General features: G+C 43.8%; 1 protein-coding gene across 1 annotated transcript in view; it reads left to right on the top strand.

The window, feature by feature from the left end:
• Positions 1-21,784, top strand: part of LOC109880859 (adenylate cyclase 9) — a 60,569-nt gene that overhangs the window by 9,140 nt on the left and 29,645 nt on the right. Inside the window, exon 4 of the mRNA XM_031833263.1 lies at positions 415-702. Coding sequence (XP_031689123.1) covers positions 415-702 — 288 coding nt within the window. The remainder of the gene's footprint in view (positions 1-414; positions 703-21,784) is intronic.

Below are 21,784 nucleotides of genomic sequence, written 5' to 3'. Positions count from 1 at the left end.
GGAAAGATTGTCAAATTCCGATTGGTGTAGCAGTCTCTCTTTGTAGAGTTCAAGCGTTGGAGAAGAGGCATATCTGTTGTCCACATCTAGAATGAGTTGAGATAGCTCCGATAAGCATTTAGTGCGCTGGTCTGAAGGTCTTTTGAAGCTGGTCTTCTTGACCTTTGGGTCAAAATGTTTTCCAATCAAACTATGGGAGCAATCAGCAGTGTGTGGGTGGGTACAGTATCTGTCTTTCTCCAGTTGGCTTTTTATACCCTGCACCTGTTACTAGTTACTGGATGTGTGCTCACTGCGTTCTGTCTGACCTGTGTGTGTTTGTGTTTCAGGGGTGTTTGGGATCCAAGCAGTTTCACTACGAGGAAAACGGGTCAATAAAGTCTTCTTCTGCTTCTTCTTCTACTCTGAAACTAGGTATGATCGTGGCCATTGAGCAGTTCTGCCAGGAGACGTGTGAGACGGTGGACATGAGGGTGGGGGTCCACACCGGCACGGTCCTCTGTGGGATCCTGGGGATGAAGCGGTTCAAGTTCGACGTGTGGTCCAACGACGTCAACCTGGCCAACCTCATGGAACAATTGGGCGTCGCCGGGAAGGTTCACCTATCAGAGGCCACCGCCGGGTTTCTGGATGATCGGTACCAGCAGGAGGACGGGCGGGTGTTGGAGAGGGCGACGCAGGGCCTGATGGAGAAACTGAAGGGTAGGTTTTATTTGATTTTGTTCTGTGTCCCCCTTTTCAGTACACACATACTGATGTCAGGCAAGATGCAGAAACACCGGCCATCGCCATCTGCGCCCATTCCACACGATGGAGATATTTCCATAGTTATTACTTCCAATGTTGTTTTGAATAGTGTTTGAACGTTCGCTAAGATTATATTTGGTTGTGATCTTTGCAAAATACCTATTTTGTACGCAGCAGTTGTTAGCTAGAATGCTAACGCTCATTGACGTAGGCGGTGAACAAAGCTGGCCAATAAGTCATTTTTCTGGGTGAAGTTGACATTTAAAAAAGGGTATAATGCAGTTGATTTGCGATGATGACACAAACTTCATATTAATAAGCAGGACATTCATAAGTCCTTACAATCCAATTATAATCCAAAAGTAGTGTGGAAAGCGCTCATAAGCAACATGTAAATAGTATTTTTGTGCTTCCGGTCTATGAGAACTCACTCGTGTTCTGCAACCAAGTTGTGTGCATTGCCCTCGTGTGCGGCAATGTTTGTAAACACCGAAAGGGGTCTATTTTGGTTCTACCTTGATTACTCATAATAACTGGGTGTTTTGATTCTATGTTGTTTAGTTGATTGTAACAATGAGGCGTGTTATGTACATCCCAAACGTTCTAAAACTGCTGCTTGGTAAGTATAACTTTCAATGAAAATAGAAGGTTACTCTAGGTTATTATATCTCTTTAGGAAATGTGTTTTTTACCTCTCATTTCGAACAAGAACATTCAGGAATATAACGTTATTACACAACAGGTGTGTAGTAGACTGTATGCCCACTGAATATACACATACATCACATTGAACAGCAGGAAATACTGCAGACTGTGGCTTTCATCCCATTGGGTGATGATATAATACCTAAAGCACATCACGGCCATATTCATGAAGCGTCTCAGAGCAGGACTGCTGATCCACCATCGGTTTTACCTTTTAAATCATATTTGAAAAAGATGACATGGACAGTGAGGACCTGATCCTAGATCAGCACTTCTACTCTGAGGCTTTATGAATCAGGTTTGCACAGGGCCATACGGGGTCATACGGGGTCATACAGGGCCATACAGGGCCATACAGGGCCATACGGGGCCATACGGGGCCATACAGGGCCATACAGGGCCATATGGGGCCATACGGGGTCATACGGGGTCATACAGGGCCATACAGGGTCATACGGGGTCATCATTTCAAAACTCATAATAGTCACTGAGTGTTTTGTTAGTAAATGAGTTAGCGCTAACATATTCACACACACACACACACACACACACACACACACACACACACACACACACACACACACACACACACACACACACACACACACACACACACACACACACACACACACACACACACCGAGGCTGCTGGTTTATATTTGGCTGCTACTGTGTTTGTGCCCAGGTGTTGCATTGTGGGCAGAGCATGTTTGAGCTGTAGATAGGAGCTGATAAGATGGAGAGGGCAGGCACTTCAGTCCTGAGTAGGGTAGAAAAGTGGAGGGAGAGGGGGAGGGCAGGAGAAGAGATGGGAGGGCAGGAGAAGAGAGAGGAGGGCAGGAGAAGAGAGGAGGGCAGGAGAAGAGAGAGGAGGGCAGGAGAAGAGAGAGGAGGGCAGGAGAAGAGAGAGGAGGGCAGGAGAAGAGAGAGGAGGGCAGGAGAAGAGAGAGGAGGGCAGGAGAAGAGAGAAGAGGGCAGGAGAAGAGAGGAGGGCAGGAGAAGAGAGGAGGGCAGGAGAACAGAGGAGGGCAGGAGAAGAGAGGAGGGCAGGAGAAGAGAGGAGGGCAGGAGAAGAGAGGAGGGCAGGAGAACAGAGGAGGGCAGGAGAAGAGAGGGGAGGGCAGGAGAACAGAGGAGGGCAGGAGAAGAGAGGAGGGCAGGAGAAGAGAGGGGAGGGCAGGAGAAGAGAGAGGAGGGCAGGAGAAGAGAGAGGAGGGCAGGAGAAGAGAGGAGGGCAGGAGAAGAGAGGAGGGCAGGAGAAGAGAGGAGGGCAGGAGAAGAGAGGGGAGGGCAGGAGAACAGAGGAGGGCAGGAGAAGAGAGGCAGGAGAAGAGGGCAGGAGAAGAGAGGAGGGCAGGAGAAGAGAGGAGGGCAGGAGAAGAGAGGAGGGCAGGAGAAGAGAGGAGGGCAGGAGAAGAGAGAGGAGGGCAGGAGAACAGAGGAGGTCAGGAGAAGAGAGGAGGGCAGGAGAAGAGAGGAGGGCAGGAGAAGAGAGGAGGGCAGGAGAAGAGAGGAGGGCAGGAGAAGAGAGGAGGGCAGGAGAAGAGAGGAGGGCAGGAGAACAGAGGAGGGCAGGAGAAGAGAGGGGAGGGCAGGAGAACAGAGGAGGGCAGGAGAAGAGAGGAGGGCAGGAGAAGAGAGGGGAGGGCAGGAGAAGAGAGAGGAGGGCAGGAGAAGAGAGAGGAGGGCAGGAGAAGAGAGGAGGGCAGGAGAAGAGAGGAGGGCAGGAGAAGAGAGGGGAGGGCAGGAGAACAGAGGAGGGCAGGAGAAGAGAGGAGGGCAGGAGAAGAGAGGAGGGCAGGAGAAGAGAGGAGGGCAGGAGAAGAGAGGAGGGCAGGAGAAGAGAGAGGAGGGCAGGAGAACAGAGGAGGTCAGGAGAAGAGAGGAGGGCAGGAGAAGAGAGGAGGGCAGGAGAAGAGAGGAGGGCAGGAGAAGAGAGGAGGGCAGGAGAACAGAGGAGGGCAGGAGAACAGAGAGGAGGGCAGGAGAAGAGAGGGGAGGGCAGGAGAAGAGAGGAGGGCAGGAGAAGAGAGGAGGTCAGGAGAAGAGAGAGGAGGTCAGGAGAAGAGAGAGGAGGTCAGGAGAAGAGAGGGGAGGGCAGGAGAAGAGAGGAGGTCAGGAGAAGAGAGGAGGTCAGGAGAAGAGAGGAGGTCAGGAGAAGAGAGGAGGGCAGGAGAAGAGAGGGGAGGGCAGGAGAAGAGAGGAGGTCAGGAGAAGAGAGAGGAGGTCAGGAGAAGAGAGGAGGTCAGGAGAAGAGAGGAGGGCAGGAGAAGAGAGGGGAGGGCAGGAGAAGAGAGGAGGTCAGGAGAAGAGAGGAGGTCAGGAGAAGAGAGGAGGTCAGGAGAAGAGAGGAGGGCAGGAGAAGAGAGGAGGTCAGGAGAAGAGAGGAGGGCAGGAGAAGAGAGGAGGTCAGGAGAAGAGAGGAGGGCAGGAGAAGAGAGGAGGTCAGGAGAAGAGAGAGGAGGGCAGGAGAAGAGAGGAGGTCAGGAGAAGAGAGGATGTCAGGAGAAGAGAGGAGGGCAGGAGAAGAGAGGAGGTCAGGAGAAGAGAGGAGGTCAGGAGAAGAGAGGAGGGCAGGAGAAGAGAGGAGGGCAGGAGAAGAGAGGAGGGCAGGAGAAGAGAGGAGGGCAGGAGAAGAGAGGAGGGCAGGAGAAGAGAGGAGGGCAGGAGAAGAGAGAGGAGGGCAGGAGAAGAGAGGAGGGCAGGAGAAGAGAGGAGGGCAGGAGAAGAGAGGAGGGCAGGAGAAGAGAGGAGGGCAGGAGAAGAGAGGAGGGCAGGAGAAGAGAGAGGAGGGCAGGAGAAGAGAGAGGAGGGCAGGAGAAGAGAGGAGGGCAGGAGAAGAGAGGAGGTCAGGAGAAGAGAGGAGGTCAGGAGAAGAGAGAAGGGCAGGAGAAGAGAGGAGGGCAGGAGAAGAGAGAGGAGGGCAGGAGAAGAGAGGAGGTCAGGAGAAGAGAGGAGAGCAGGAGAAGAGAGGAGGGCAGGAGAAGAGAGAGGAGGGCAGGAGAAGAGAGGAGGTCAGGAGAAGAGAGGAGGGCAGGAGAAGAGAGAGGCAAATAAATAAAAAGAAAGAGGTAAGTGTTTCAGTAGAGGTGTTCTCCACTTCCTCCGCTTCCCTTTTGTATTATCTGACAAGGGGTCTTTCCAGGCATAGAGGTGTGTGTGTCCTGTCCAGCTTGACCTGCGGATGGGTACATCATCATCAGGGGAACTGTCTTTACAGCTGTACAGCAGGGTATTCCTTATGGACTCTCTAATCTGAGGTCTCATCTGAATAGGAGCCGGTGCTCTATTGTCAGCTATAATGTCACCTCACATAGAGGGTCTGTGTGTCTCTGTGTGTGTCTCTGTGTGTCTCTGTGTGTCTGTGTGTGTCTGTGTGTGTCTGTGTGTGTCTGTGTGTGTCTCTGTGTGTCTCTGTGTGTGTGTGTATAACCTTAAACACACAGTGAGTGCCTTTCAGCATATAATACAGATGTCTCTAACAGCTCCATCAGAGCCTAGTTAAAGACAGGACAGAGGGAGGGAGGGAAAGAGGTAGAGAGAAAGAGGCGATGTGGGAGAGAGGGAGAGAGGGATGGGGTGTAGAGGGAGAGAGAGATCAGGACAATGGTTTCTTTATGAAAAAGAGGCAGAATTCTATAGTCTTTACCTGGCTGACAACTATTATTTACCCTCCTCTTTCTGTCTATCACTCTCTCTCAATTCAATTCAATTGACTTTATTGACATGGCAAGTTCATTATTACTTACATTGTCAAAGTATACATATATAAAAATGAAATACAAATATATGTTTCTATATAAATAAATGGTGGAACCAACAGCAATAATAATAGTAGTAGTGGACATGGGATTACCATTAACAACAACTACAACAACAATATTAATGAGAACAACAATACATTAAATCAATGGTAGAAGACACATGACCTGGTATGAAAGACAGAACAAAACAAGATGGGAAATATGATCGACATTACTTTGCACGTTTCACTGGCTGTCCCTCAGGTTGTGGCAGGAGGACACATATTTAGCTGCCAAAACTGCACATTTTGGCTTTTCACCCAATAAATATTAGATTTTTTCTTCATCTTTTATAGTTTCAAATTCTTTGTATTGAGTTATAATTTTGGGAAAGAAATATTCTCTTTGGTCTGAGTATTTGTCACAGTGTAATAGGAAATGCCGCTCTGTCTCCTCTCTCTCTCTCTCTCTCTCTTTCACTGTCACCTTCTCTCTGTCCTCACCCTGACCCGAGTCCCTTCACTGTGTCCCCTTGTTGAACCTCCTGATCACTCTCTCCATCCCTCTCTCTCCAGCCACTCAGACAGGGTGTTACCTAGGAGTGTAACGCTTCACCAAGCCCACAGTTCGGTTGGTATTGCGGTTTTGGGGTCACGGTTCGGTTGGTTATTGCGGTTTTGGGGTCACGGTTCGGTTGGTTATTGCGGTTTTGGGGTCACGGTTCGGTTGGTATTGCGGTTTTGGGGTCACGGTTCGGTTGGTATTGCGGTTTTGGGGTCACGGTTCGGTTGGTATTGCGGTTTTGGGGTCACGGTTCGGTTTCAGTACGGCGGGAAAAATGAAAATCCAACAGTTACTGTAGTTAGTTTTTGTTTAAGAAAATACAAAGTGTTGTTATTCCTGATTCTATATATGATGTTGAGCGATATAATACCTGATGAGAGCACCATCAGGAATAACACTTTCTGTTTCCTTCAATGAAACACACCATTACTCATCAACTACACCACTAAAATAAAGTGCAATATGCGTGTGAAATCAATATGTGAACATGGCTCAGACAGTGTATAAGCCTATGCTATAATGTTTTCTTACAAAGAGAAATATATGCGCACTTGAGTGGGGGCGTATCTGTAGTGCCAGTCTTCTAATTTGTCACTCTGGGGTAATGTGATGGGCTGTCACTGTTAAGTAGCTCTCTGTAGCCCTGGAAGTCCATCCATCTGTAGTAAGCGCAACCCAGGGTGCATTAGCCAATTCAGCTTAAGCTTGCTTATATAGAGCGGTTACTACCTACTTGCTGAAATGGGTGCGAGAGGGCAAATACATCATGTGGCTCAAGCACCTTCACAAGGTGCTGAAACACCCTATTCTTCTCAACCAGGAGAATGGCGCATATCCACCACTATAAACATACCTATCTCTCTTGTCATTTCTTTGGCCCGGTCAGAATCGGCTCCAGTGGTAGGAATACTGGGGTGATGTCGGCGTAAATGTGTCAAAATGTTTTGAGGTGGGTGGTGACATACTCTCTCTGTCCCTCGTCGTTGTAATCTACTGGAAAGCCAAAATGTCCCCAAACTGGAGACTTAAACGATGATGAAGGATCCTCCATTTCTGGTTAATCGACCCCACCACTTGCCATTGTGCAGAACTAGTTCCTGACTGCGCCTCACAAAAGGTTTGAAATGAACCAATTAAGATTCTAATTTTGATTACAATGTGTGCATAGGCTCCAGTTGTTTTAACGGAATAGCCTAAAATGTTTTTTTCAGCTCCGATTTACTCAAGAGACCTACAACGCAGCGTAGACATCGCCTACAGGCCCTAGTGTTTTCATTTTATATACAGAGCCTTCGGAAGGTATTCAAACCTTATTCTAAAATGGATTAAATATGTATTTTTTCTCAGCAATATGCACACAATACCCCATCATGAAATATTTGCAATTTTATTGAAAATAAAAAAACAGAAATACCTTCTTTACATCAGTATTCAGACCCTTTGCTATGAGACTCTACATTTACATCAGTATTCAGACCCTTTGCTATGAGACTCTACATTTACATCAGTATTCAGACCCTTTGCTATGAGACTCTACATTTACATCAGTATTCAGACCCTTTGCTATGAGACTCTACATTTACATCAGTATTCAGACCCTTTGCTATGAGACTCTACATTTACATCAGTATTCAGACCCTTTGCTATGAGACTCTACATTTACATCAGTATTCAGACCCTTTGCTATGAGACTCTACATTTACATCAGTATTCAGACCCTTTGCTATGAGACTCTACATTTACATCAGTATTCAGACCCTTTGCTATGAGACTCTACATTTACATCAGTATTCAGACCCTTTGCTATGAGACTCTACATTTACATCAGTATTCAGACCCTTTGCTATGAGACTCTACATTTACATCAGTATTCAGACCCTTTGCTATGAGACTCTACATTTACATCAGTATTCAGACCCTTTGCTATGAGACTCTACATTTACATCAGTATTCAGACCCTTTGCTATGAGACTCTACATTTACATCAGTATTCAGACCCTTTGCTATGAGACTCTACATTTACATCAGTATTCAGACCCTTTGCTATGAGACTCTACATTTACATCAGTATTCAGACCCTTTGCTATGAGACTCTACATTTACATCAGTATTCAGACCCTTTGCTATGAGACTCTACATTTACATCAGTATTCAGACCCTTTGCTATGAGACTCTACATTTACATCAGTATTCAGACCCTTTGCTATGAGACTCTACATTGACATCAGTATTCAGACCCTTTGCTATGAGACTCTACATTTACATCAGTATTCAGACCCTTTGCTATGAGACTCTACATTTACATCAGTATTCAGACCCTTTGCTATGAGACTCTACATTTACATCAGTATTCAGACCCTTTGCTATGAGACTCTACATTTACATCAGTATTCAGACCCTTTGCTATGAGACTCTACATTTACATCAGTATTCAGACCCTTTGCTATGAGACTCTACATTTACATCAGTATTCAGACCCTTTGCTATGAGACTCTACATTTACATCAGTATTCAGACCCTTTGCTATGAGACTCTACATTTACATCAGTATTCAGACCCTTTGCTATGAGACTCTACATTTACATCAGTATTCAGACCCTTTGCTATGAGACTCTACATTTACATCAGTATTCAGACCCTTTGCTATGAGACTCTACATTTACATCAGTATTCAGACCCTTTGCTATGAGACTCTACATTTACATCAGTATTCAGACCCTTTGCTATGAGACTCTACATTGACATCAGTATTCAGACCCTTTGCTATGAGACTCTACATTTACATCAGTATTCAGACCCTTGCTATGAGACTCTACATTTACATCAGTATTCAGACCCTTTGCTATGAGACTCTACATTTACATCAGTATTCAGACCCTTTGCTATGAGACTCTACATTTACATCAGTATTCAGACCCTTTGCTATGAGACTCTACATTTACATCAGTATTCAGACCCTTTGCTATGAGACTCTACATTTACATCAGTATTCAGACCCTTTGCTATGAGACTCTACATTTACATCAGTATTCAGACCCTTTGCTATGAGACTCTACATTTACATCAGTATTCAGACCCTTTGCTATGAGACTCTACATTTACATCAGTATTCAGACCCTTTGCTATGAGACTCTACATTTACATCAGTATTCAGACCCTTTGCTATGAGACTCTACATTTACATCAGTATTCAGACCCTTTGCTATGAGACTCTACATTTACATCAGTATTCAGACCCTTTGCTATGAGACTCTACATTTACATCAGTATTCAGACCCTTTGCTATGAGACTCTACATTTACATCAGTATTCAGACCCTTTGCTATGAGACTACATTTACATCAGTATTCAGACCCTTTGCTATGAGACTCTACATTTACATCAGTATTCAGACCCTTTGCTATGAGACTCTACATTTACATCAGTATTCAGACCCTTTGCTATGAGACTCTACATTTACATCAGTATTCAGACCCTTTGCTATGAGACTCTACATTTACATCAGTATTCAGACCCTTTGCTATGAGACTCTACATTTACATCAGTATTCAGACCCTTTGCTATGAGACTCTACATTTACATCAGTATTCAGACCCTTTGCTATGAGACTCTACATTTACATCAGTATTCAGACCCTTTGCTATGAGACTCTACATTTACATCAGTATTCAGACCCTTTGCTATGAGACTCTACATTTACATCAGTTAAACTTGGGAGTTGCTGAATTAATAAGGTGAAGGGGCATTACATTGTGGTAGCTTTCTGCCGTGTTTGAGAAGTCAAATCCCGTTGGATGAGTTGTCTGTACAGCTGCCACTGCAGTTTGATTTCCTTGCATTTTTTCTCCTCTCCATTCTGGGCCTGTCTGCTCCTCCCCCCTCTTCTCCAAGCAGAGCAGGCAGGCCAGTTGCCCTAGCGACTCCAGACTCCCCACAGACACAGCATGTACAAAAGTACTGTTCTTCCTTCAGACAAGAATGTGTCAAAACTTTGTTCATTTGCACGTCTCTCATTCATATTTGCTTGTAAATGTCCGAACTCACCAAAAATGTCATGAGCTGCATTGCCTGTCTTTGCAATTTGTTTATTTTCGTTTGCGCTCGTTAGCATATTTAGCTAGCAACCTCCATGAAAATTCACTATTTACTTATGGTAATTTTGTTAGCATTCTGGTAATAGTTTTTTTGGGCGACCCCAAGCCAGTAATACTGTAAATCCTGGGACGAGAGAAGGACGGTACGACGATATGAAAATCTGGATACCGACAAACCCTCCACAATGCCGTTGGCACCTTTATCCCTATATAGTGCAATACATTTGGCCAGAACCCGTAAAAGTAGTGTACTAAGAAGGGAATAGGGTGCCATTTGGGATGCAGGCATAGAGTAGCTTAACTGCAGCTGTAGGAAGATAGTCATCTAGCAGTACATGGGGATAAGTTACCTGTAGCTAGCGTTAGCATATTTCAGGGCTAGAATACTGTTCTAGCCTGATTGTAGCTATGATATTGTACTGGGCTCAGACAGGTCCAGTGTCCTCTTCCCACTACTATATGTCTGTCAGTCGTGTGGGTGGCAGTGGATAGGCTACTTAGTCTTAATTAAACCATGACACACTCCAGCTAATGAACTAGTGTAGCGCAGTAGGAAGTCTATAATATACTGATCTAGTGTAGCACAGTAGTATGTCAACAATATACTACTAATGAACTAGTGTAGTGCAGTAGGAGGTCAATAATATACTACTAATGAACTAGTGTAGTGCAGTAGGTCAATAATACAGTTGAAGTCAGAAGTTTACATACACCTCAGCCAAATACACTCAGTTTTTCACAATTCGTGACATTTAATCCTAGTAAAAATTCCCTCTCTTAGGTCAGTTAGGATCACCACTTTATTTTAAGAATGTGAAATGTCAGAATAATAGTAGAGAGAATGATTTATTTCAGATTTTATTTCATCACATTTCCAGTGGGTCAGAAGTTTACATACACTTAATTAGTATTTGGTAGCATTGCCTTTAAATTGTTTAACTTGGGTCAAACGCTTCAGGTAGCCTTCCACAAGCTTCCCACAATAAGTTGGGTGAATTTTGGCTCATTCCTCTTGACAGAGCTGGTGTAACGGAGTCAGGTTTGTAGGCCTCCTTGCTCGAACACGCTTTTTCAGTTCTGCCCACAAATTTTCTATGGGATTGAGGTCAGGGCTTTGTGATGGCCACTCCAATACCTTGACTTTGTTGTCCTTAAGCCATTTTGCCACAACTTTGGAAGTATGCTTGGGGTCATTGTCCATTTGGAAGACTCATTTACGACCAAGCATTAACTTCCTGACTGATTTCTTGAGATGTTGCTTCAATATATCCACGTAATTTTCCTCCTCATGATGTCATCTATTTTGTGAAGTGCACCAGTCCCTCCTGCAGCAAAGCACCCCCACAACACGATTCTGCCACCCCTGTGCTTCACAGTTGGGATGGTGTTCTTCAGCTTGCGATCATCCCTTTTTCCTCCAAACATAACGATGGTTATTATGGCCAAACAGTTCTATTTTTGTTTCATCAGACCAGAGGACATTTCTCCAAAAAGTACGATCTTTGTCCCCATGTGCCGTTGCAAACCGTAGTCTGGCTTTTTTATGGTGGTTTTGGAGCAGTGGCCTTTTTTACTTGCTGAGCAGCCTCTCAGGTTATGTCAATATAGGACTCGTTTTACTTTGGATACAGATACTTTTGTACCTGTTTCCTCCAGCATCTTCACAAGGTCCTTTGCTGTTGTTCTGGAATTGATTTGCACTTTTCGCACCAAAGTTCTTTCATCTCTAGGAGACAGAGCGCATCTCCTTTCTGAGCGGTATGATGGCTGCGTAGTCCCATGGTGTTTATACTTGCGTACTATTGTTTGTACAGATGAACGTGATACCTTCAAGCGTTTGGAAATGGATCACAAGGATGAACCAGACTTGTGGAGGTCTACAATTTTTTTCTGATGTCTTGGCTGATTTCTTTTGATTTTCCCATGATGTCATGCAAAGAGGCACTGAGTTTGAAGGTAGGCCTTGAAATGCATCCAAGCTATTTGTCTCCACTGTCGCGTCATGTGACGTCACTTCCTGCTGCGCACCGGTGTTAAAGGTCCCCCTGTCTGTTGATCCAGTTGGGTAGAGTGGTTCATATTGGACATGGATAAACAACTGGCCGGCCTGTGGATCAATTACCAAAAAATAAACGATATTTTTTTCGCTATATATATATATATTTTTATATATTTTTTTTAATTCATCCGGGTTCTCAACTCACTGTTGAGAGTTAGAATAGTAGAATACACAAGGTGCAAGTTCGAGAATCTTTTTCTAGGTCACTGATATCATATTTTTCTCTGCCCCATGGCAAAATGAGTAGAATTGCAGCGAACTTGCTTTAAAACTACAACATTGCTCTACGTCCAATGGCAAAATGAGTAGAATTGCAGGAAATGAACTCTAACCACTAAAATCTTTTGCTCACACGGGTGAGGGGAGGAGGAGGAGAGGGCAAAGTGTTGTGTGTCTACAGATTCAGGGAGAGTGTCTGTCTCTGTGTGTCTCTGTGGCTGCGTCTGTCTGTCTGTCTGCGTGTGCGTGGTGGGCAGGGTATAGGTCCTGAAAAGGTCAGACTCATTCTCTACAGGCTAGACACCCCTATCAGAGGAGAAAAGCGGATTGTATCTAATGCTGAGAGAAGTGGAGTGTGTGTGTTGCTCTGGCAGCTGTTTAAAGCATTTGTTGTGGGACAATTGAATGTGTGAGTGAGAAGCAGTTGGTTATCTCTACTGCTGTATGTGTGTGTGTCTGCATTTTTGCGTGCGTGTGTGTGTGTGTGTGTGTGTGGAAGCTGGCTGTAGTGCAGGCTCTGGGGTAGAGTGTGTGTTAAATGGTTGGTGGAAATAAAACATGCAGAGCACGGCCCGGGAGCTGCTTAAAAAACCATGAGCATCACTAGCACAGATTTATAGGGCTGGTGTGTTGGTGTGATCTGATCAATGAATACAGACACACACATTTAGATGCTTCATTGTGGCTCCAGATGAAGTATCTACAGCGTTTGTCGCAGTACCTGATGTTACAGAGAATTCGAAGCCAATTTATTGTTATTGCTTTCACTAAATTCAAGTTATCATGGTGTCATAAACAAGCTCTCTAGTTCTCTGTCTCCTAGTGGCCTAGAAATGATAGTTCGTTGACTTAAAGGTTTACTGCTGGAGGGAGAGAGAAAGCAAGCGAAGAGAGAGAGTGAGCGAAGAGAGAGCGAGCGAAGAGAGAGAGTGAGAGAGAGCGGAGAGAGAGCAGGGAGAGAGAGCGGAGAGAGAGAGCAAAGAGAGAGCAGAGAGAGAGAGAATGAAGAGTGAGCGAGCGAAGAGAGAGCGAGCGAAGAGAGAGCGAACGAAGAGAGAGAGAAGACAGAGAGAGGGATAGAGAGGAAGAGAGAAAAGAAACAGAGCCTGTAGCCACAACCTCTTTCCCAAGGATTTCCCACAGTCCAGCTAGGAGTGGGGGAGGGAATGTGTGTGTGTGTTTATGTGTGTGTGTGGCAACATGAAAAGGGTGAATCATGAGAGGGGGAGGAACATTCAGTAAGACAACACACACACACACCAATGAAGGATGCCAGCCAGGACTTTCCTGCCACCTATGTTTGATTGAGAAGCTATATGATAAGTCCTAGGGTTAATGATGAAGGACATAAAGGGATAGTGACATGACTACAGTCAGTTAGAAAACCAAAGCCTGCAACAACAGTCACCCTGTATTCTGTTGTTCTGTCCCCTGGGTCATGGTAAGTGAGGAGTGTGTGTACATGTGTGTGTTTGAGAAGGAGAGAGTGTGAGTGAGTGTGTACATGCGTGTGTTTGAGAAGGAGAGAGTGTGAGTGAGTGTGTACATGCATGTGTTTGAGAAGGAGAGAGTGTGAGTGAGTGTGTACATGCGTGTGTTTGAGAAGGAGAGAGTGTGAGTGAGTGTGTACATGCGTGTGTTTGAGAAGGAGAGAGTGTGAGTGAGTGTGTACATGCGTGTGTTTGAGAAGGCGAGAGAGTGTGAGTGAGTGTTTTCATGCTTGTGTGCATCTGTGTCTTTTTCCCCCTATTTTCCCAGCAGTAGTGGCGAGGGTAGTGTTAGCGCAATGACATGCTAGGTGTTCCCATAGACATCCAGTCATTGAGCTCACGCTAGATAGAAACTTCCTTCAAAATGCATGCAGAGACATAAAATGGTGTCCAGGATTTCATCTGACTATGTGTGCCAAAATCTTGCACGACCCATTTCAAAGGGCGTATATGTAGAAATCTATATGGAAAAACATTTTTACATCATATATTTTGGAGTGGTGGCAGCATTTGATCAGTGGTGGGCCACTGCTGCTAAATGAATATAAGGGACACACTGGTGTCTGTCTGTGTAGTGAGGGACAGTGTGTAGGTCAATGTGACGCAACGTCACTCTAACATCCCCTCCAACACTCTGGATCTCCCTACTGACAGCTCCTGTTAGTGAAAGAGACAGAGGGAGAGAAAGAGAAAGAGAGGGAGAGGGAAGGGCAGAATAAGAGGGAGAGGGGCGGGATGGATGGATGGACAGAGGGGGACAAATGGGGAGGAAGAGAGAAGGAGAGATAAAGAGGGAAAGAAGAAAGGAGGGATGAACAGAGGGAGAGAGGGAGCATGGCTCCCAGGACTGTATTTGCCCTATAATATGGCCCACAACTGAGCGAGGCCCACGAGAGGAAGGAGAGAAGGAGGAGGGAGGGAGGGAGGGAGAGGGGGATGGGGCGGCCTCATCCTCCGTTCCATCACTGTGTCCTAATATGGAGGCATCTGAAACCACACAGACCTAGTTCTCAAGGAGAGGGAGAGAGCGATACAGATATTGTTGGTATACTTTAGTTAGATTAATACTTTAGTTAGATTTTCTTGTTGGCTATATATTTACTAAACGTTGGGTGTGGGTTTCACACACACACGCACACACATTTCATTGGCTGCGTCTGGGACCAGAGCGGACCGTGTGACCCCGAAGGTCGCTGTAGATGATTTTGATCATTTGGGTCTAAGCAGCCGAGAGGTCAAGGGTCAGGGGCAGGTGTCACGTGACAGGAAGTGGTGAAGTTTGGAGCAGGACGCTCCGGGATTCTCTCTAAAACCCACTGTCTTTATATTCCCGCTGCTGGAACGCAGTGAAGAAATGTCAACTTTGGTTCTCAAAAGGACCATGATAGCAAAGTAATGGAATGTAGTGTAGTATATATTGAAAAGTCAAAGCTCTTGGCAATGTAATGTACGTGACTTATACAATATATGAATGAATAGTAATAACCTCATGGAGTGTCTAAGTCATTGTGACCCTTGCTCTCCACTACAGAGCAGTAAAAGTGTATGATTCACAGGAGGCTGCTGAGGGGAGAACGCCTTTAGTTAATGATATGCATGTCAATATCTCATGTCTCAAAGTGGAGGAGAAATTTGACTTCATCCCTGCTTGTTTTTGTAAGAATTGTTGACAAGCTGAATGTACCGAGCTGTCTGTTTAAACTACTGGCAGCTCGGACACCCATGTATACCCCACAAGACAGGCCACCAGAGGCCACTTCACAGTCCCAATGTCCAGAACAGACTATGGGAGGCACACAGTACTACATAGAGCCATGACATGACTACATGGAACTCTATGCCACATCAGGTAACTGATGAGCACACGCACTCTACACACACGTATATTGTTGTATGGTGGTATTATACATGTTGTATTGTAGTGGTGTAATATTGTGGTATTATACATGTTGTATTGTAGTGGTGTAATATTGTTGTATGGTGGTATTATACATGTTGTATTGTAGTGGTGTAATATTATTGTATGGTGGTATTATACATGTTGTATTGTAGTGGTGTAATATTGTGGTATTATACATGTTGTATTGTAGTGGTGTAATATTGTGGTATTATACATGTTGTATTGTAGTGGTGTAATATTGTGGTATGGTGGTATTATACATGTTGTATTGTAGTGGTGTAATATTATTGTATGGTGGTATTATACATGTTGTATTGTAGTGGTGTAATATTGTGGTATTATACATGTTGTATTGTAGTGGTGTAATATTATTGTATGGTGGTATTATACATGTTGTATTGTAGTGGTGTAATATTGTTGTATGGTGGTATTATACATGTTGTATTGTAGTGGTGTAATATTGTGGTATTATACATGTTGTATTGTAGATGTGTAGTGGTATAATAATGTTGTATGATGTATTGTATTATATGTGATGTAAGTGCCTTAATGTGTTTGGACCCCAGGAAGAGTAGCTGCTGCCTTGGCAACAGCTAATGGGGATCCCTAATAAATACCAATACAAACGGCTCATACTAATGTCTGGAACAGAGCGAATGGAATGGCATCAAACACATGGAAACCATTCCACTTATTCCACTCCAGCCATTACCACAAGCCGGATATCCCCAATTAAGGTGCCAGCAACCTCCTGTGGTATGATTCCACCCCTGTTCCATTCATCCTATACTGGTCTATAGGTCAAGTTCTGACCCCAGTGTAGGATTCCACCCCTGTTCCATTCATCCTATACTGGTCTATAGGTCAAGTTCTGACCCCAGTGTGTGATTCCACCACTGTTCCATTCATCCTATACTGGTCTATAGGTCAAGTTCTGACCCCAGTGTAGGATTCCACCCCTGTTCCATTCATCCTATACTGGTCTATAGGTCAAGTTCTGACCCCAGTGTATGATTCCACCACTGTTCCATTCATCCTATACTGGTCTATAGGTCAAGTTCTGACCCCAGTGTATGATTCCACCCCTGTTCCATTCATCCTATACTGGTCTATAGGTCAAGTTCTGACCCCAGTGTGTGATTCCACCCCTGTTCCATTCATCCTATACTGGTCTATAGGTGAAGTCCCCACTGTCCAGTGGATGTTGTGTAATATTGGACACCTGTAGTGTGTGGGTGTGTTTCCGTTCTGTTTGGATTAAAAGGGAGAGGAATGGTCTTGGCTGTGGTGTAGACAGAGTTAGGGTGTACATGTGGAATGTCACACACACCCCGCTCACACACATACGCTCACATATACACATTCTGCTCACACACATACGCTCACATATACACACCCCGCTCACACACATACGCTCACATATACACACACCCCGCTCACACACATACGCTCACATATACACATTCTGCTCACACACACCCCGCTCACACACATACGCTCACATATACACATTCCGCTCACATATACACATTCTGCTCACACACACCCCGCTCACATACATACACTCACATTTACACATTCTGCTCACACACACCCCGCTCACATACATACACTCACATTTACACATTCTGCTCACACACACCCCGCTCACATACATACACTCACATTTGCACATTCTGCTCACACACACCCCGCTCACATACATACACTCACATTTACACACCCCGCTCACATACATACACTCACATTTACACACCCCGACAGACTGACAAGGATATAGGTGTGGCACTCTCTTCTGCTCTTGTCTCATTCATACGCTCTCATTAATTTATTCATTCATTCATTCATTTGTTCTATCATGTTGTCACACCCTGACCATAGTTTACTTTGTATATTTCTATGTTTTGGTTGGTCAGGGTGTGAGCTGAGTGGGCATTCTATGTTTCATTGTCTAGTTTGTCTATTTCTATGTCTGGCCTGATATGGTTCTCAATCAGAGGCAGGTGTTAGTCATTGTCTCTGATTGGGAACCATATTTAGGTAGCCTGGGTTTCACTGTGTGTTTGTGGGTGATTGTTCCTGTCTCTGTGTTTGCACCAGATAGGACTGTTTCGGTTTTCGTTACGTTCATTTTCGTTCTTTGTTTTGTAGTGTTTGTATTGATTCGTGTTTTTACGTTTGTTTATTAAACATGGATCGCAATCTAAACGCCGCATTTTGGTCCGACTCTCGCATTTTGAACCGTTACACATGTATTAATTTATTAATTAATTCATTTATTTATTCATCCATTTCATCATTCACTTATTCATTTCATCATTCAATCATATATTGATTCCATCATTCATTCAATCATTTATTGATTCCATCATTCAATTATTTATTAATTTGTTAATTTATTCCATCATTCATTCATTAATTTATTCCATCCATTCATTCATTCATTCATTCATTCCATCATTCATTCATTCATTCATTCATTTATTCCATCCATCCATCATTCACTCATTCATTCATACACACTTTCCTGTGTTCATGTTTCAGTCTTTACCTCTTTTTACTCTTATTTGCACTCCCTCCATCTCTCCAACGTCTTTCTCTCTTGAACTAGTCCAATGTCTTTCTTTTTCTTTTACTCACACTCCCTCTTCCTCCTGATGTGTGTCTGTGTGCATGCATCTGTGTGTGTGTGTGTGTGTGTGTGTGCGTGTGTGTGCATGCATCTGTGTGTGTGTGTGTGTGTGTGTGCGTGTGTGTGCACGCATCTGTGTGTGTGTGTGTGTGCATGCATCTGTGTGTGTGCGCATGCATCTGTGTGTGTGTGCATGCATCTGTGTGTGTGTGTGCATGCATCTGTGTGTGTGTGTGTGTGTGTGTGCATGCATCTGTGTGTGTGTGTGTGTGTGCGTGCATGCATCTGTGTTTGTGTGTGTGCGTGCATGCATCTGTGTGTGTGTGTGTGTGCGTTCATGCATCCGTGTGTGCGTTCATGCATCCGTGTGTGTGCGTGCGTGCATGCATTCGTGTGTGTGTGTGCGTGCATGCATCCGTGTGTGTGTGTGTGTGCTTGCATTGTGAAGTAATAGTTTTAGCCTCTCTTCATTGTGAAGTAATGGTTTTTAGCCTCTCTTCATTGTGAAGTAATAGTTTTTAGCCTCTTCATTGTGAAGTAATGGTTTTTAGCCTCTCTTCATTGTGAAGTAATGGTTTTTAGCCTCTCTTCATTGTGAAGTAATAGTTTTAGCCTCTCTTCATTGTGAAGTAATAGTTTTTAGCCTCTTCATTGTGAAGTAATGGTTTTTAGCCTCTCTTCATTGTGAAGTAATAGTTTTAGCCTCTTCATTGTGAAGTAATGGTTTTTAGCCTCTCTTCATTGTGAAGTAATAGTTTTTAGCCTCTTCATTGTGAATAATGGTTTTTAGCCTCTCTTCATTGTGAAGTAATAGTTTTTAGCCTCTCTTCATTGTGAAGTAATAGTTTTTAGCCTCTTCATTGTGAAGTAATGGTTTTTAGCCTCTCTTCATTGTGAAGTAATAGTTTTTAGCCTCTTCATTGTGAAGTAATGGTTTTTAGCCTCTCTTCATTGTGAAGTAATAGTTTTTAGCCTCTCTTCATTGTGAAGTAATGGTTTTTAGCCTCTCTTCATTGTGAAGTAATGGTTTTTAGCCTCTCTTCATTGTGAAGTAATGGTTTTTAGCCTCTCTTCATTGTGAAGTAATGGTTTTTAGCCTCTCTTCATTGTGAAGTAATAGTTTTTAGCCTCTTCATTGTGAAGTAATGGTTTTTAGCCTCTCTTCATTGTGAAGTAATAGTTTTTAGCCTCTTCATTGTGAAGTAATGGTTTTTAGCCTCTCTTCATTGTGAAGTAATGGTTTTTAGCCTCTTCATTGTGAAGTAATGGTTTTTAGCCTCTTCATTGTGAAGTAATGGTTTTTAGCCTCTCTTCATTGTGAAGTAATGGTTTTTAGCCTCTCTTCATTGTGAAGTAATGGTTTTTAGCCTCTCTTCATTGTGAAGTAATAGTTTTAGCCTCTCTTCATTGATAGAAATACCAGTCGATGTAAACTGGTCATGCTGGTTCATTTGTATAATGTTGTTGAATTAATTGCAGCGTGTATACAGTATATTCATTATGCATCTTATTTATCACACGCATACAGCATACAGAGCGTTTTGAGTGTAAAATCTGTCAGCCAGCGTGAGAGCTGCTGCTACAGCATCTCAAACAGCAAATGCACAGGCAACGGAAGGCAGGCTTCATCAGCACGTCTCACACCACGTTGCAGTGAGCTGGAGGCAGTATGCATTTTGAAACAGATACTTCATTGTTTGAACCTGGAATGTTTTACTACATATTATGATGCATGTCTTACCTTACTTTTGGTCACGTAGTGCACTTTAAAACATCTATCATTTAAGGGATCAGCTTAATATTGGGGAAAGATTGTTGCTTCCATCAATGTATTTGTCTGCATCATTTCCAATCGCTCATATCTTTTTTTGAGTAAATATATACATCCATATACATACACGTACATACACATACACACATATATATACATACACATACACACATATATACATACACATACACACATATATACATACACATACACACATATATACATACACATACACACACATATATACATACACATACACACATATATACATACACATACACACATATATACATACACATACACACACATATATACATACACATACACACATATATACATACACATACCTATATAGACATACATACTTTTTTTTAGAATATACCTTTATTATTCCCTGTAAACCCTACCACCCTTCCCCCAATTGGATTAAACTACTAAACAATAACACTTCTACCTGCAGTTTATACATCTTATACACATTTTACAGACAATCTATTTTACAATAGTTCTATTTAGTTTGTTTTTAGTCCTTCCTCTATTTCTCATGTCCATCCAGTTTGATTTCTATTTGTAACATGTAGTGCACTTTGAAGTGTGTGGACACCTGCTCCTCGAACATCTCATTCCAAAATCATGGGCATTAATATGGAGTTGGTCCCCCCTTTGTTGCTATAACAGCCTCCACTCTTCTGGGAAGGCTTTCCACTAGATGTTGGAACATTGCTGCGGGGACTTGCTTCCATTCAGCCAGAAGAGCATTAGTGAGGTTGGGCACTGATGTTGGGCGATTCATCCCAAAGGTGTTTGGTGGGGTTGAGGTCAGGGCTCTGTGCAGGCCAGTAAAGGTCTTCCGCACCGATCTAGACAAGCTATTTCTGTATGGACCTCGCTTTGTGCACGGGGGCATTGTCATGCTGAAACAGGAACTGGCCTTCCCCAAACTGTTGCCACAAAGTTGGAAGCACAGAATCGTCTAGACTGTCATTGTATGCTGTAGCGTTAACACTAAGGGGCATAGCCTGAACCATGAAAAACAGCCCCGGACCATTATTCATCCTCCGCCAAACTTTACAGTTGGCACTATGCATTAGGGCAGGTAGCGTTCTCCTGATTGTTTCCGTCGGACTGCCAGATGGTGACGCGTGATTCATCACTTCAGAGAACTCGTTTCCACTGCTCCAGAGTCCAATGGCGGCGAGCTTTACACCACTACAGCCGATGCTTTGCATTGCGCATGGTGAATTTAGGCTTGAGTGCGGCTTCTCGGCCATGGAAACCCATTTCATGAAGCTCCTGACGAACAGCTCCTAGACGTTTCCACTTCACAATAACAGCACTTACAGTTGACCAGGGCAGTTCTAGCAGGGCAGAAATTTGCCATGATGAAAGTCACTGAGCACTTTGGTAATGCCATTCTACTGCCAATGTTTGTCTATGAAGATTGCATGGCTGTGTGCTCGATTGTATACACCGGTCAGCAACAGGTGTGGCTGAAATAGCCGAATCCATCAATTTGAAGGGGTGTCAACATAAATTTTGTGTCTATTTTGTGTAGCTTAGCCAACATCAGACCATATCGGTGGAGGCAATTATTTTATATAAACTTTCTTTCATTGTCTAGTAGCCAAAGGCACAATTCTAGTCATATTAGCAACCCATGCTAGTTGTTGCAAATTAGATCTCCCCTTTTTCAAAATGTCTAATGTATGTTTTCATCATTGTCACATGAAACCTCTTGCATGTGCAGTGCCCTTTTGACAACAGTGTTTTCCAACTAATTGCATTATGGAACGAACATTTGCTGCCTTGTGCGCATTTCTGCACTTAAAATGTGCATAAATAATAGTTTATCAACATTTT

Source organism: Oncorhynchus kisutch, linkage group LG1 (genome assembly GCF_002021735.2).
Source record: "Oncorhynchus kisutch isolate 150728-3 linkage group LG1, Okis_V2, whole genome shotgun sequence".
In the NCBI taxonomy this organism is placed as follows: domain Eukaryota; kingdom Metazoa; phylum Chordata; class Actinopteri; order Salmoniformes; family Salmonidae; genus Oncorhynchus; species Oncorhynchus kisutch.
This window is presented reverse-complemented; position numbering and strand designations above follow the sequence as displayed.